General features: G+C 41.2%; 1 protein-coding gene across 27 annotated transcripts in view; it reads right to left on the bottom strand.

Moving 5' to 3' along the window:
• Positions 1–17,936, bottom strand: part of MAP2 (microtubule associated protein 2) — a 236,915-nt gene that overhangs the window by 22,432 nt on the left and 196,547 nt on the right. For 6 of the 27 annotated variants that reach the window (XM_075093996.1, XM_075094000.1, XM_075094001.1 and 3 more), the window contains 5 exons: positions 16,341–16,595; positions 10,217–14,026; positions 9,768–9,974; positions 9,239–9,373; positions 4,958–5,019 (listed from right to left, as the gene is read on the bottom strand). In XM_075093996.1, the coding sequence (XP_074950097.1) occupies positions 4,958–5,019; positions 9,239–9,373; positions 9,768–9,974; positions 10,217–14,026; positions 16,341–16,595 (4,469 nt within the window). The remainder of the gene's footprint in view (positions 1–4,957; positions 5,020–9,238; positions 9,374–9,767; positions 9,975–10,216; positions 14,027–16,340; positions 16,596–17,936) is intronic. The other 21 variants (XM_075094011.1, XM_075094013.1, XM_075094012.1 and 18 more) reach the window with 8 other exon arrangements.

The following is a 17,936-nucleotide window of genomic DNA, read 5'->3' as shown; positions in this document are numbered from 1 at the left end:
CACCCTACACTATATGGTAATGTGATGTGTGATGTTCGCATTTTCAAACACTAACTTGTAATTTTTTTACAGAGAAAACTTTTTAGTTACAGCTTATTCTTTTGAGTGCAGGACTATTAATCCTGGTGTCTTCTCTTATTTCCTTCTATACTCATCTTTTTCCTTTTTGAAATCAGCAGATACCTTCTTTTTACCAGGATTAGAGCAATGAACATGTATGTTAGAATATTTTTGAACTTATGGGATGGGCAGCCAAAGACAGTCTTGCATAAGTAGACAGTCTTCCCAAAGGCAAATATGATGATGGTCCTAACCAGTAAAAGACACACCAAGCACAGTGTTACACAGAAAATGGAAGTTAATAGTGAAAACAGTTTTTAAATGGGGATAGTCATCAACTTGGCATCAAGTGGACTTGAAACACAAGTGAAATGCAAACCTGGGGAAGGTAGGATGGACTGCCATACATCTCTTTAAATTTATACTGCAACTTCTTCAACATGGTCCCATGCAGACACCAAATTATATTCCTAGAGCATTTGGCTTCTGCCCTTGTTGCTGGTGATTAGAACTGTACCCTTCTACACTAGGGACTGAATTTGTTTTCAGAGACTATTAACTGGTTGAAAATTACATTTTTTAAACTTGGAAGGCAAATTAGTACTGCTGTTCTTTGCCACTTACCCACGTGCAAATGGGTGCAACTTCTTAGCAGTCAATGAAGCAGTATCCATATCATCAATAGAAGATATGTCCTTCTAGTTATAACTTAATTCACTTACGTTTCTGTTGGAGAATTTCCTCTGGTTTTATCCATTTTGTAGCACAAATCTTGTAGCCTGATAATCAGTTTTCCTGCCACTGAATATAAGTAATCGCACATAAACTTCCCAGAGAATTACTCAGATTCAGTGGGGAGAGAATGTGATCCATGGAATTCACCTACACATCTCCAAGCTAACTCTCTCTACCAAATCTGCTACCTTACCTTAGCATCTGATTTTGAGTAGGGCAAGCAGTCTCTTGGGCCTGCTGAGGAGGGCCGTACATAATAACTGTCTGTATCGAGAAAAGTGGCCCTTTTAGTAGTTAGTGAGCAAGCTGAGCTGGGTCTTGGAGGAAGCAATGACTTTGCTCTAGACTTTGAGGCAGGAATCTTTGACAAAGAGGCAGTCTAGTCATGAGAAAACAAACAAAAGAAAACACAACATGAAGCTGAACAAAAGGAAAACACATGCAACATGGACCAAAAAAAAAAAAGCCAAGCTATGAATTAATACTCTTCCTGTGTCTGGTAATGGTGTCTGTGCAGTTCTGACATGCATGAAAGTTTTAGTTCTGTGTTGTTTGACTGAAACCATCTGGGTCTGGGCAGAGCTACTGATCCTAGGAATTGCAGAGTTACACCAGTATTCTCACAACGGCAGAATGACATGACAGTATTGCTTCTTGTGCCACTGTGTACCCACAAAATCCTTAATGTATCCCAAACACTGTATTTTGTGCATTTGGTGTCACTCTATAGAGTGGCAACCTGGAGTCCTGGGATGAGGAAACCCATATATAGATGAAAGGCTGACATGATACGACATTGTGACCAGATAACTGTCTGATTCTGAATAATAATAGCCCATTGAAAGAACTATTAAACAACAATAAGACAGATTGAAAATTCTTTGTTGACTCTTAGGAGCACCTAACTGCTTTGCAAGAAGGAGTTTCTTTGAAAGAATAGGGCTACTTGCTTAAGCAACACCTTCTTTTTCTCCCACGGGTGTAACTGATAGTATTGCAAGGCTGTTATCTTAGCAATGTAGTCCTGATTCTCTCCGTGTTCACAGAAGCATGAAGTTACACATAGGACCAATCCCAATGGAGCTGTAATTATGGGATTTGGTACAGGACTTCAGCCATGAAAAATTTGGCATTTGATCTAATTCAGTAACCTAGACTGTCTCCATGTTCAGAAAGGTGTCTGAGCTACTTCTTAAATTGTCTTTGTTAGAAAATGGTAAGAGAATGGCTTGTCAACTCTCTACTGACAAGCATCTGGCTTAGGCTACATACCCAGCCGACAGAAAACTGAGGCTGGCATGCTGAATGACATCCATGACATCAACAACATGATTAACAGCTGCAGAACTGTGTAACAAAAAATTCCAGTTCTACAACACAGCTGAGAAGACTTCTATTGGATATCATCATCCATATCAAGTATCTCTACTGAGCAAGGCAAGGGATTAGTTTGAAGGATGGAAGTGCTTTACTAGCACAAATGTGTTCCTAGAATGAGTTTTGCAACATATGTACATCTCTTTCATTCAATACTTATTTCACTGTCTGAGAATACACAGATTAAAATCAGCGAATAATTATTTTAAACAGAAACAGAACAATATGTGTTTCTTTCACAACAAAGTCTTCTCCAGACTTTCACTGATTTGTCATACTTCAACTTATGGGTCCCATTCTCTTGTGAAACTTCGGGCTATGTTTACAAATCCACTAAGGTGTTCATTGATGTTGAAACTCTGTGGAAGCAGAGTATCTATGTTGGGTGGCTCCAAGAAGCAGATATTCTGCAAACACCTTTCACACGGTTTTCTGAACTTGAGATATAGCTAAGCATGCACGGTTTGAGGCCCAAATGTTCATTCAGTGGTTTTTGCCTTTCTCAAGTTGCAGGCCATGCAAAATGTTTCCCTTAATGAGACTGAAAAACTTACAGATTAAGATTCCTGGCACACTGTAGAGACCTTGTCCTTTTCACTCATATTGCATACAGTGTCCTCCGTGAATATGTGCATCTAACAGGGAAGCTAAAGATGGACGAGACTCAGATCTTTCAATGGAACAGTTGGGGAAAAGGCATGACCTTGAGCTGATGCACTGCTCTGAGATTATCACAGTCTAGGTCCCCCCAGTATCATTTAGGGAGCAAGGCACTTTTTAGCATCAGTAACAACAGCAGAATCTGGCCCAACCAGGTTTCAATGACTTGCTCAGGGCTGGTAGACCAAGCAAAGAAACCAAATGCCTCAATCCCTGCCTGTGCTTTACCCAGACAACAGTCCTTATTCTCTGTTAGCAATACATTACCTTTGACCGCTGTTATAATTCATGTTGCTGGAAGTACCAGCTGTCCACAGGACAAAGATCTATGTAACCCTGACTAAGACTTGGGGATTGCTGAAGTTGGGATGCAGAAATCTCACTTTATTTCAGAGGTGTTCCTAACACATGACTGATACTTTCAGCATCTTGCTACTGCAGGTACACAGCTCCTTCCAGCAGATGGAACTGCTTAGCCTTTCCTGAACTTGCTCTGCAAAGCGGTATGTAAACTGTAGTTTGAAGATGGATAACAAAACTGACCAGGCTGGATGATCAAACATTACCAGTAGAGAGGAAAAGGCTGCACTTGAAGGACATAAAAGCTGAAATTCAGAAAGAAGGACAACAAAAAGGGAGAGGTCTTTATAAAAGCAGAGGAGACGCCAAGGCACAGAAGAGAAAATGTCCAAGAGATGTGTGAGTGTGGCAATCATAGAAGTGAGGGAGACAACACGGAGAGAAAGAAAGCAGAGGACAGACTTCTGATCTTTGTCATAATGTAAGGGACAGGAACAAGAAAGGTGTATAGGAAGCAGATAATTTCAGAGAATGATTTTGCAGTGCTTGTACTTAGAGCGCTCCATGAACACAGATGACTCTGAAAATGGGCTAGTATTGACTTACTTCTTTTCCATAAGTGTTGATCACTCCCCAAGAAAAGACAGCAATGAACTATACCATTGACTCAAACCAGAAACCAGTCCAGATATTTCTTACTGTACTAGTAAAGAAGCTCTAGCAGTTTCCCAGTTATGAGCTGAAATGGTTCAGACCTGAAAAACCACATGAAATCCCAGAATCCATGGCCAAATTCAGGTCTAAATTTCACAGCTCCTCCGAAGCCTCCAATAGGTTATATGCTGCTATCATCATTAAGAATGTCTTACAATTCATAAATAACGCACAGCACTTCATGAGACAGAGTTTTTTGTTCCCCAAAGAATTGATAGTCTGGTTAGACAGATGAAACAAATCAGCCATGGAATTTATTAGGAAATTTAGAGGAATCCTAAGGAACTTCTTCATTGTTAATGATGGCTGACGATGACAAAGTATTGCCGTGCTGCATATGTGAATTAGCATGTGTCAGTGTCATGTGAAAAATAGTTGCATAGGCGATAGTCAAAGGAGGTTGGTTTCCTGAAGATTTTGGAGTGGTAGGACAGGAAGAGCATAGGGTCAAGCATGGGGAGCAGGGTGGATAGGCACTGCAGTATTTGCTGAAGGAAACTCTGCAGAGGAGAGCCAGACCCAGGGAGCAGAACAGGCTGCAGAGCAGCTGAAGGCAGGGCACATAACTGTCAAGTTAAAACAGACTGAAATCAGCGGTCCAGGAAATGGCCATTCGGAAGGCACTGAGTTGCATATAAAATGCTACTGGCCAATAATTTCTACACAGGCATGACCCCTGCAGAATGCATGGCTAGTAATGGTGCATCAGAAGACATCCAGTGAGTCCTGGGGAGGGTTCTTGCCTGCATAGCAATGGAGCAAGGTGGCAGTATGAGTCAGGTGCTGCGGAAAGGGCCAAGGTACACAGCTTATCCCAGAGGATGACCTGGCTCAAAATACTGAACAACATCCAGCTCCTGCAGTTGGAGTCTGCGTGTCCCCTACGGATCTGCAAACTGTCATCATCTGCTACCTGGGACTGTAATTCAGAGGTTATTCAGGAAAGATGGTTTTAATTACCCTTTTAAATGAATAATTGATATGGCAAATAAATTCTAAATGGAACACATTTTAAATGGAACACACATTTACTTACTGATTTAACACAAAAAGATATGAAATACAGACAAAAGGAGATTATAAAGATGAAGGATAAGATGACTTTACTCACTGAGAGTTTTTCCTTTGCTTGCTTAAATACACCAGGAGCCTGGTTTGTTTCACCACCTGCTGCTGAGAGACCCAAAGAAAGACTTGATAGTTAAAAACAAAAATAATAAGCATTTCCACTTAGTGCACTTATTAGAACGATTAAATGCCTAGGAACCACTGTGCAAAGCAATTACTTTGTGAATTACTCATAGTGAACTGTGTGTAGAAATGTATCTGCCTTAAAAATGTCCTATATTTACCATACTTGAGGTAAAATGGAATTCTACATATTTCAAACAATGAATTTTTTTTTTTTATTTATGTTCCTAGAAGCCTAGGAACTACAGTAAAAAGTTCCAAGAAATAGCTGACAACTATAAGAGGCTCTAGTTCTGAAGGTCAATCCTCAGACAACTTAGCATCCCAATTTTCAGGACTCTGAAAATCATGCCCCTTTAACTAATCCATGAAAATGAAAATTTTAAGAGAAGCCCCTGAAATCACTACTTTTCAAAATATTAGCCAACACTTCTACTGGAAAGATAGAGATTCACAGCTGAATCATCATCCTAGTTGCGTCAACAAGGTCAGTGTGCCATGGTTTAACTAAGCCCTCCAACTTCAGCAATTCAAATTATATCTGGGACATGAAGTATGCTAATTCAGTATTTCGTTTATCTGATACAACATGCTTTCAGGTAAGATTTTTTGCTCTGACTTAGATTCCATCTGTATGAAAAGTTTTGGAATGGGGCAGATTTTGGAAAGCATATTGTTAGTTTCACTCCAGCACTGTTGTTCAGGAAGTGTTTTGCCACACAAAAACTAGATGTGAAATCTTTTGGCATCTGTGCCAGGATGCCCTTAGTAAATGCAGAAGCAGGACAGTGGTCACAGATGACAACCTTTTGCTGTAAACCCAACTGTCTTCCAACTGTAAAACCAACACTAACACATCATACAGGACAGAACCAATTAATTTTCTCCCTTCCCTGTGCAGTTCCCAGGCATGGTGAAGAGATCCCTGGTTTGCCACCACACTTCCCACTCTAGTTCTGCCCTCTTAACGTGATTTCATTGCTGTCTTCTTTAAATTGAAGGAGTAGGAGAGAAAACTTGTGAGGAGGAAAAGAATATCTAACTGCGTAGTTCAGTTCTGAATTTGTAACAGGGATAAGTACAGCACAGCCCTCCTGCATCACATTTTACTACATCTGTTACTGCTGGTTTTGGTCCATTTTGCACCTCTTCTAAAGAATCACAAATAGTTTCCTTCCTCCTTCCCTTGGTATTGAACCCTAACCAGCCGCTACTATGGAGTGGAAAGAATAACTGCGCTGCTTGTGCTGACTTTCCTGAAAGCACCACAACTTCTCCATCTGAACAAAAGATCTCTACAGGCTCTGCTGCCAGATAAATACCCAACAAACATGTTTCACCTCAGGGGGGGATCCCAGAACTGAAGACAAGGAAGAGAAGTGTATCACATAGTGATTCCCACTCATAGCCAGGTAATCGTCCTGGCCTTGCCACCCTAAACACTCTTCTGGTGGCACAAGGGCAGTGGCGTCTCACAGCCGCTAACAAAACATAAGTCAGATTGAGGTTTCACTCACAAACTACATCAGTCAAGGCAAAGACCTCACAACTCTTTCCTCCAAATTGGCCATGCAGTTTCTTTTTCAAATGGCAAGGATGAGTCTCTTAAAAAACAGTCCCACCCTTGTGGATATGGCACCGTAAGTCACCAGTATTTGCCAGTGTTTACCTCACAGCAATATGGGATTTTTTTTTTCTGGTATTGAGGAGAAAATAGGGAAAAGATATCATTTCCTGGGCCACTACACAGAAAATATGAGCAAATATTAACTTTTTTTTTATAGACACTTATGACTAGGCATGTTTCATTTTAAAATCACTGTAAATGTATCACGGAGGTTTTAACTGACCGCAATACACTTGAAGTTGTATAGACTACACTGCTGAGGGACTTTTGGTGGGGCTCTGTTGGCCAGGTATCACTCAAGCTGACAGGACCATTCCAAATAGGACACAGTGACAGTCAAAACTGGCTTCAAGAAACGATGCTATATTTTACATAAAAGGAAAAAGGTGAGAGAGACAATGTCCCTCTAAATTCCAGATCCTGGATAGAGCTGCATGACTAGTTCAGGCTCAGGGGTATGTAGGTTAACATATGGCCGCCTACACTCTTAGAGTGCAGTGCTGTGTGATATCCTTTCACATGGCCTCCCCTCAAGTCCCATCAGTAAGTATAAAAAGGTGAGGTAGAAGAAAATAAGGGACACCGTGAATTTTGCAGCAACACTGAGTGTGGTGAAATATTTTAAGAGATATTTTTGTTCACTTTGTGGTATGGTTCAAGCTATTCTGCTTTAGAGCCCAAACCTTAAAGTTCAACCCATATTACTGCAAATTTTATGATCCGTCTGGGTCCATTCTTTCGGTTGCTCTCCATCTTAGGATTTGATACTGGGAGGCCATTTTTATATTACATTTTTCATGCTGACTAATATATCTGCTTCATTAGGTGTTAGAATGAGAGTGAGAAAGTTCTGTCAGTTGCCAGGCAGCACACGTTAAAGGCACTGGGCAGATTTCCTTATGGAAGTCTGTCAGTATGACCCGGACCTCTCTGGGATGCCACTGGACATGAAGAGTTCAGAGGAGTTAGTGGTAGAGTATCTGAGGGCAAGACAGCACTGACCACACGGCTGTAGAAGTGTAGACAAAGCTGAGAACACTACAAAGCCGACATTTTCCCACCCCGACATTTCCATTGCTTACTGAACCCCCAGGTCTTTTGAAAGAATATGTGAATTAGGAGTTATAACTTCTGAGCTGATCAAGCTGTGCTTCAGCAAACAGCAAGAGATAGCAAGAAGAGTTGTTTTAATCCTTTTTTAAAATTCCTCACTTTTGGGTAGTTCTGGTCCAGAGTGCAAGTTAGGATGGCCTAGAGACTGCGAACTGAGGAGGAGCCATCGCTGCAACACAGAGGGGCCTGGATCAGCCTTTCCTTCCCTGGCTCCATTTCTCATGAGGGAGGGAAGTAAACGCACCAGACTCCCTCAGAGGAGCAAGGCAATGGGACCGAGTATTTAGTTCTGTTGTCCTAATAGAGTACAACCAGGAGACAATACACACTTCAAGCCGTTGAGGCACGATATTAAAGCTACCCTCGCATAATTATCCTTTTACTGTATTTTCATTAGTCAGATCTCCATACTGAGTCTGGTCTAAATTTAGAACAGGAGTGACTCTGGTGCAAAGCAGGATGGGAGCGACTTCTTAGGAACACTTTTGGTATTGCACTGTTTAACTATAGGATGGTTAATAAATCCTGTCCTTAATTTCTAAGGCATGAGAAGAGGCCTCTGTAATTCTGCATTGCTGTGCACGGTTCTTCTCTTCATAGCCCTAGTTTCACTCACGAACAACCGCACTGCAGCATGCGGCTATGTTACATGACAGAAAACCTGGCCTCTTTTAGCATTTTTTTTTTAAGATTACCAGAAAAGTCAAGGTGTTCATCTTTCCACCCTGAACTCACAGTAACAACAAGTAATATGATGAAAAGGCTGCAAGTGTTATTTTTGTCCTCTAAATAATGATACACCTATCAAGATGTAACAGGAATCATTTGTTTCATCCTTTCATCTTCCTCTACCAAATATTTAGACTTTTGCTTGGAATGCATTCGTAGTGTGAGCCCAGATTTCTTCTCTTTCAGCTTCATGCTGCATGTGGCTGGATTCCCCCTGTGGATTTTGACTGTACAGCATAAACATCAGTGACAGATTGCAAAGTGTCAATGCAGATACATCAATCAACAAAATAAGTCCAAAACACTTCTTATTATGCATGAGAGTAAAAAAGCAAAATAAAGGAAATGCATACCATGGTTTAAGCTGTCAACATTTTCCCACCAAAAAAAAAAAAAAAAAGCAGCATAATAAAAAAAAAAAAAATTATGAGTAGCGATTCCTACAACACCACACTATAAGCACAATGTGAAGTTACAACCACAGCACTTGGAGGTCCAAGCAATGACAAGCATACATGATCATGGCCTCCATTAAATAAACAAACAAATACCAGGAATGAAAGAAGAAAAGAAAAATGATACAAAACACTAAAAAAGCAACACTATTTGTGAAGACTGATATTCTTGGAGGAAAAAATAAAAAAATAGAGAAGCTGCTATAGCCATGAGATTTACAAAAAAAAAAGTCTATGTTTGCCAGCCACATTGCATAACTGAACAGAACGCAGTCACCTGTCTGCTTCCGTTTAACACAGGAGAGATGAGTTGGTCTAGTATATTTGATAGCAGGTTTTAAAATGATTTTCCTGGAGGGAGAGTGGGCCTGAACTTCAGTTTTTTTAGCAAGTTCAGCTTTCTTATACACTGCTATGGACAAGAAAACACAAAAACATAGAATCAGGAAAAAAACAGCAAACGGTTTCATATGACAATACATCAAGTGGCAGGCCCACTGCTCCACAACTCCAACCCGATGCGTCGCTTCTACTGGGGTGAACAAATCCTAAGTCAGAAGAGGGGGAGCACTGGTGCATTAACCTCAGGTGTGTTACCCAGGGATCAGTGGGGATTTCTACAATGAAACGGGACCAGTGGAGCAGTGAGCCTTGCACATGGCTTTTCATACAGTTGTACAACGTCTCATTAAAAAGCATTACCATTAATACTGTTAAGGTGCATATCATCTACAACAGACTGGATAGTACTGTACAATAGTTTTTTTTTTAAAAGTATATATTGTAATAGGGAGTGTTAAATGAACCTTTTTTCCTTCTCACTTCATCTCTGGAGAGTGTGCTAGGTTCCTTTTTAGCTATTTTCCTTTCAGGAGTAGAAATCCTGCCTCTCCCAGTTTTAAAAGGTTTCTCTTTTTTATGCTTATCGAGAGATGATCTTCGCAATTCTCTCTCTGCCTTCTCCTCTTTAGGAACAGTCTCTAACTGTTCAGTCATGATGCTCCTATCATCATCTGTAGGATCAGAGCAAATTATAACAACAAACAAAAGATTAGTAACAAATGTTAACAATACTGCAGTGGAACAGGGGAAAAATAGTTGAAGACAGAGCAGACGGATTAATAAAAAAACTATTTTACCATTTCTCTGAAACATGCTGAGATTACTGTTGCAACTATAGTAATTTTGCTTTTTTGATCATTATGAATTGGAAGCAAAAATATTTAACAGACAAAACAGAAAGGATAATGCACACCTTGAGTATCTGCCCAGAGACTGTCTGTGTCCATGATGGAGTCATCGATTGTTGTTTCATCTTTGTAATCATCACACGTCTCTGTCTTGTAGTCGGTGAGCAGGACTTCTTCTCTCTGGGGTGAAGCAGGAGCTTCTGGGGAGCCCTCCTTGGGCTCCACTTGCATGTCACCCACTTCCTCAACCTCCAGCTCCTCTTCAGCCTGGGAGTCCCCTGTTTCGATGTCTTCCTGCTGAGTAGCAGCAAAGCGCACACTGTGAGAAGCAGATTCACCCTCGTCAACTGTTGTCTGCACCACTGTGATAAAGTCATCCTCTACTGTCACCACGGATTCAATAATGCCTTTCAGTTCAGGCAGTGCTTCTGGGCTACCCTTGGCTAGCATTTCTTCAGCAGTAGGTTTCTCAAAGTCTATTTCTGGGGGTATTTCTGATATCAGATGCTGTTTATCTTCCTCTTTTTCTTCTTGCTCTACTTCTACCTCCTCTTCCTCATGTTCTTCCCCCTTTGTGGCCCCAGCTGTCACTTCACATGGCAGCAGCTTTTGGATTTCCATAGGTTTCATAGCTGTATCAGGAATCTTTTCAGTTTCTTCTGCAGGCTGTGGTATGCTCTCCATCTGAATCTCAGCAGGTTCTTCCTGGAGAGGCTCAGCTTTTGGAAGCAGGAGCTCCATAGAAGGCTCCTTTGCTGGTAACTGTGCAGGTATCTCTTCCCCAGACATGGGAGGTTTTGGAGGTTCTGCTTTGATATCCTCTGGTTTCAAGGATTCTCCATTCAAACCTTCTTGGGCTTGATCATGCTCTCCGCTAGATTCATAAGATTCCTCTTTATCAACTGCCTCTTGATGTACCAGATCAGGCTTAGTTACTTTTTCCTTAATTTCTGTTTCGGACAGTTTGGTGCTGTCCTTCACATAACTAGGCTCGGTCTTGGAAAGTACATCTGCATCCTTTGCTTCTCTGGACCAGATGGTCTGATCTTTCTGTTGAGCGTCTTTGGGTTCAGGCTCTGCTCTTTTAACAGAAGCTTTGTCCTTCCCTGAAGGGAGAGAAACAACATCACTGATCTTAGTATCTAACTGACTCTGATATTCCTGGTCAGCTCTCCTTGCAGCCACTTCCATATCGTGCTTTATAGCATTGTAATCTGGTTTTATTGGAGCTTCTATCTCAGCTATTTCAGGAACAACACTAAGAGTCTTCTCCTTCTCCATCAACAAAGAAACAGCATCCTTTTCTATTGCTATCTCTGAAGCTGATATTCTGTCATACACAGTATCATCGGTTACATGAACTTTATCAGCCACACTTTCTTCATTCATTTCTAAGATTGCCTCAGGTCTTGTCTTCTCTGTCTCTGCACCCTTAACGGGATAGACCTCTTTAGAGTCAACTTGATCTTCGCTTTTTTCTAGCACAGTATCCAGCTTCTCTTTTTTCTCCTGCTCAAAGTCCCTTGCCAGAATGGATGCACCAGTGGCATGCTGACCTAAGTCTTTTTCACTGAGGAATTCTTCTTTTGATTTTTCAGCTGCTGCCAGCTTCACTTCTACTAAAGACAGGTCGGGAGCCAGGCCACGTCTCAGTTTTTCATCTGTGCCTTCATAGAAGGGACAGGTTTCACTCGTTAAATTCTCACTGTCCTGAACTGGAGAAGGGAGTGGGACTGTGTACTTATTGAAAACACAGTAGCCCAAGTCTTCTAGCTGACTTTCAGCTTTCAGAGTTACGTGGTTTTCATCTGTCACAGGTGGCAGGGCTGTGCTGCTGTCTTCCACAACAGTGTCGGAAGGAACGGTCTTCTTTTGTGCCATCTCAGCATCTGCACTCACGGAGGCTAATCTAGATCTTGTCCCTGCTAAGTCTAACATTTCAGGCAGGTCAGGAGCCAGGACAGCCCCATTTTTGTAATATTCTTTGGCCAGGAAAGGTGATTCAGCCAAGGTCTCAGGCTGGACTTTTTCTTCTGCCACTGCTTTTTCTTCTTCAACATGCTCATCTTCCTCTCTACTATCAATGGGGAAGCAGGGGGCCTTCTCCAATGCTGGTGTGGTTGCTGGCAAGTAGTCATCACCTTCATCCATACTTCCACTGGTATTAGTGAGAATATCCGAAGCGAGGGGAGAAAGATCATGTGCACGACCAAAGCTAAATCCTAGAGCTATTGAATCCAGGCAGGACATGGGCAAGTTAATAGACATACTTCTCTGTTCAATTGCAGATCTCCCCCCAAGTCCGAGGCTCCTGCTAAGAGTTAGGTCATCTTTATTTTTACTGTGGAGCTCTCTCTTATCCCCATAGACTTTGGGGTCAATAGTGAACATTCTTTCTGTTGGGGAACTTGGTTCTTCAGATTTGTCTGGTGTAAAGCTCTGAGCCAGGGTACTGTACCCTATTTCATGAGCAGGCCCACTCTGCTGATGATCCATTTCTGTCTGTAATTCTTCCTCCTCTTCCTCTTTGTCTTCAGGTATTAGACGATCTGTCTGATAAGGCTCATACACACTCTCTTTAGTGTCACTTAGCTCGTAGTAATCACTGCCTTGTTTCAGAGCATCTGCTCTGAAGCCTTCCTCTTTCAGAGCAGAGGTTTCAAAATACTTTGACATTCCCGATCGATCTTCCTCTTCTTTCATTTGATGAGGAGCTGAAACACTTGTCTTATCCTCCTTGGTTACATCTTTCTCTTGAGAACGTTCTAGAGTAGGAGTCTTGTCAGTGGTTAAACTTGGTGCCTCAGGGGCTTTCTCTGTTATTCTGGATAACTGAGTGGTATCAGGGTGCTCTACTGTTTTCTCAAGGGTCAGTTCGTGGCTTAACTTGGCTGGGGGTACCTGTGTGCTTGGCTGGACCTCCTTTTTCATGTCTACTGTTGCTGGGAGTCCACTTTGGTCCACTTCTTTTTCTGCTTTGAGGATATCAGATGACTTTTTAGCTTCGTCATCCTTTTGAAAGTCTGCTTTGTCTAGGGAAAGTGTCTTAACTTCAGGTTTTGTGGTAAATTTACCATCATCTAATATTTGAGCCTCTCCTTTATCATAGAAGTCATACCTTTCTTCTTCATCACTCTCATCCTTGGTCATGTCCTTTTCCTCCCCCCACGCAGGTATTTTCTGGGTGCTTGGCGTTTTCAGGCCATCTACAGTTACTGCTGAGACCTCTTGCAGAGCTAGTGTCCTGTCTCTGTAGATCTGTTCATCTTTAGTGAGATCTTTGGCAAACAGTTGGTCAGTGGGTTCCTGTTTAGTTTTGGTACTGTCTTTGAGTGGAAGCTCCTGGGGGACAGCAGGACATGGGCCTGAAGGAAGTTCACTTTTGGCTGCTTCTGCCTTGGGTTCTGATAGCAACAGAGAACTTTCACCGTGGCTGATGGCAAGATCTTGGACATCTTTAAGGTCATCTTTAAATTTCACAGACATAACTTGGTTGGATAATGAGGGCACACCTGCAGTCCTTTCTTCTGGTTTGCTCCCTTTAGGCAGTTCAGAGGACAAGTCCTTTTGTTCTGGAGAAGTGGGAGGCTTGACAGCAGATTCTGCAAAACTGGCTTCCCCTTTCTTTTGTGAATCAGTTTCTAAGATCTGTTCTGATAGAGATGAAGGTATTTTTTCTTTGTCTTTGCTCTGTGAATCCTTTTTATCTATAGCCTCTGTTTTTGCTGGCTGTGGAACTAAGGCATCATGTTTAGGTTGCTCACCAGTCTTACTGTCTTTCCCAGATTCATGTTCCTTTGTGTCTAATGGTTCTGCTGTGAAAGGGCGTGCGCCCTCCTGGACACGGAATTCCATCTTCGTGGCTGCAAGTAAATCTGAAGCAGTTTGTTTTGGTTTTATAACAAAATTATTTAAAGCACTTACAGGCAGGCAGTCATGTGGCTTACAATGACATCTTGGTATGAATGATGGAAAGGAAAGGGAGAAAGATGCAAACATGCAGCAAAGCCATCCACCTAGAAATCTGCTTTAAAGTGTTAAACCCTAGTTTCCTTTCAATAGATGAGGTTTTTATAGTGAGAATGTGAGTTTTACACATATAAATAGGTGACCACTGAAATGAGATGATTTAATGAGAATTCTTCATGGTTTGTATACAACAGTAAAACCACAAGTAATCCTCACTTCATTGGTATGCTTTGCTGGACTGTAACTTGTATTAGTTTTGAGTTAGTAAAGTCTGCAAGATTAAGTCCAGTCAGAAGTATCTTTGCGTACTGCTGACATCTAAAACATAGTTATACATTTCTACCTCTATTTTACATTTTTCTTCTACATACAGCCTAAACTAAAGAAATAATGCACATAAAATGTTTTGCAAGTGTTAGAAGAGGCTTGTTTTTTAATTTTACCAACTTTTGACATTTACTCTTTGGCAAATGACAAAAATCTCACTGCTGTCACGGAAGCGGTATGTGTAAATCAGCAACAGAGCTACTAATAGTTCCAGATCTGGAAGGTCTGGTCTTCAAAATGGCCAGCCATCTTCAGCTGTAACTGAAGTCAAAGAATACTTGGCATGCTTCAATGACTGTAGATCAGGCTCTAATGAAGTTAATTTAAAACTAAAAATGCTACTCTCACAGTCTGCCACTATCTTTTTAGGGAGTAATACCTAGTTAAGGGTTTTTATACATTAATCATTAATAACTTGTTCTTTTTTAATATCCTATGGAAAATGATGATTCCTATCATGGAAAATATGAAGCGAGATACTGCAGAATGTGGCAGAACTTTCTGCAGTCATCTGTAAAAAAGACATTTTATAAGTTTTTTCTAAAACTTGTTACAACAAGCATTGGGCCAACTCTGAATCTCCTCATCTCTGATTTAAAGTCCATGGAGCCATCTCCTTCCTCTGATGAATCTGAATTTTTTAGAGCAATTACCATATCAAAGTATTGGTCATTCTTTAAATATTTGTATATGTTAACGTTTAGTTGAAAAAGCAACTGCCATTCTGAACTCTACTGGTAGAAAAATGAGAGGTCTACAACTACAGTAATTTTGCTCCCTTATGTTTTTACATTGGTGACTTACTTGCAAACTACAAAGTATAAAACCATGGCTATTGAGCTGATGTCATCCTTGTAGTAGCTAGATACTGACTTTCTTTATCCTACTGTTCCTCCTACTGTAGTGCAAATGAACAACACCAATGGCATCAAAATATATTCTGACTGCCAAAGGAATTTAATATTCTTTAGCTGGGCCAGCCAGAACACCAGCCTCCCAAATGCAGCATTTCTTAGCCAGGTAGTGAATGGGTACATCACTACTCCATACAATGTGTCTTTACACCTTGTTGTGCTGGCTGAAGAGACATACTATTGAAAGGAAAATATTGAAGCCTAGTTCTTACATACTGAAAGACAATTGACTGCAGTAAATACTTCGTTTAGTAAGCAGACCAGAACTTCACCCTACACACCCAAACCTAAGCTTCACTACGAAGGCAAACATCCCAGTGGAAGTGATGGAGGTTTTGCCTGACCAAGGTGCTCCAACAAAGTTCAAAATTTGTAATAAGCTAAGACGCACAAAAAACCAGAGTTCTGGCAATGATTGAGGAGTGGAGAGGTGGACTGCAATGAATGGCAAGGATATGACATAAAAAGCGATAGCTTTAGGGAAGCTAAACCAGAATGCACTGAAGCACACACACACAAAAAAAAACACCAAACAAAAAAACCACACACTGCAAATGAAACATTTCTACAGTTTAAGCCTCTTTATGTCATAGTCAAAGTCAAAAGATCTACTTTTTGAAAGAAAAGCAGATGAATCTCTGCGCCAAAAAGAAAAAATATACATAGATTAGCAATGTGACTGGCAAACACATCTGAGATGAGGGAAAAAGGCTTACGCAGAGGAATCAGCTTAGCTGCAAAGCATATTTTATCATGGCAAAGTAAAAAATCAGGAATCAGCCGCAGTGGTGGGAAACCATGTTGTCATACAGCACCTATGCAATCATATTATCTGCTACACACTCTTCAAGCATAATAACAAGAGCAGTCATACTAATAAATGGGAAGAACAGGAAATGAAGCAGCCGTGGAAAGCACTGGAGAAAGCTGGAGAAGGATTCATCGGCAGCAAACACATGCAAACGTAAAGAGGACACACCTTCCTCAGCCAAGGAAGGGAATGTGTCTTTCAGGGGCGTTTCCGGTACAACGGTTACACTCTCCCTGCTGGATGCCACGCTTGGCACTTTGTCTTCATGACACACTTTGGCCTCCAAACCCAAATCCAACTGACCCTCACAGAGGCCCTTTGCTTGGTCCGAAGGCTCACTGGGCCCGTGCTCTTTCCCCAGTTGCTTCCCAGGAAGAGCAGCAGGTTTCGCTTCCACAGCCATAGGACTCTCTACTGGTTCTTCTTGGGGATGGAAAAAGGAGGCGACGTGAACACCAACAGTAAACACCAAGCACACAGTTCAACAGGACTGCTTTTGCATAACACTTTCAGCTCTGAACATTTTAGACTTAAGTGTGCCAAAGGACTGCTAGTGTCCAGCCCACTTTAGTCACTGTGGAACTGAATTTCCTTAGGGGAAAAAATCAAATCCAAAACAAAAAACCTGTCTTTCCCAGAGCAGTATGCTTATGCTGTAAGATGAGAGCTGAAAGTGTTTCACAGGTGTACCTCTCCCAAAGATGACTGTGGGTCAAATATTCATTGCAAATGGAGATGGTATTGAATGATGGATGGACCTGACAACACCAATGCATCAATGAGCTCAAAGTACAAGGGCATTTTTCTGACAAATGTGCTGTTTAATCCAGTATAAGACATTCAATTGAGGCGGAGGAAGGTATGAGGCATTAATTTCTTTCCACTAACCTTGGCAATACTGACTGCTAAATGCCAGCAAGTCAATCTATCACATGGATCCTGGATTTGGCAAAATATTGAGCTACTTCCATAGTCTTAATAAGCCTTGTGCCTAGTTGATAACCAATGGTTTCGCAAGAATTCAGCTGAGATTCCTACACTGAGCAGGTTTATAAACAGTTTCTCCCTTAGGCTGCCTGACATCTGAATTCTGCATATGAAAATCACCGATTTAACAGAAGGACTTTTCATTTTCTTTTCTGTTTCCCCACTAGCTCCCAGGCTTCTCGTCACCAATGAAGTCAAAGAAACCAATAAGTGCAATATAACTATTTGTTCATCTGAATTTCTAAAATACTTCACTCAGCCTATAGGCTGTTAGGATCAGTATAGTAGTATTGAGAGCAGTCTTTACTCATGCCATGATAGAAGAATGATTAGCAAAGTTTCCATTCTGGACTGTACTCCTGCCATTGCTACTCAGACAGCATCTTACTGTGCTCTGTGAGTATTCCTTCTGATAAGAAGTTGGGATTAAGTGTGAAACCTTTGATTCAGCAACATACTGCAGTCAACCCGATGACCCCCCTGGGCTTTAAAGTGTGTCTCACACTTAAGGAGTTTGCTGAATCAAACTTAGAACAAAGTGGTTTTGGATCTGGAAGTGGCTGTAACCAGCCTCTTGGTATTAAAGTAAAACCTCTTTACAGGAGCTTGATTCTTCTCCTGAGATTGGCCTGGTTAAAACCAGACAATCAACCATCCACTTCAGTTATGGCCTTTAAAAAGTAATTTAAGGAACACAAACACTATTTGAGGCTGAGAAAATATCACTATGTAAAGTACAACACATTATTAATAACATATAAAAATGTAATTAAGGTT

This window comes from Phalacrocorax aristotelis, chromosome 5, assembly GCF_949628215.1.
Source record: "Phalacrocorax aristotelis chromosome 5, bGulAri2.1, whole genome shotgun sequence".
In the NCBI taxonomy this organism is placed as follows: Eukaryota; Metazoa; Chordata; class Aves; order Suliformes; family Phalacrocoracidae; genus Phalacrocorax; species Phalacrocorax aristotelis.
This window is presented reverse-complemented; position numbering and strand designations above follow the sequence as displayed.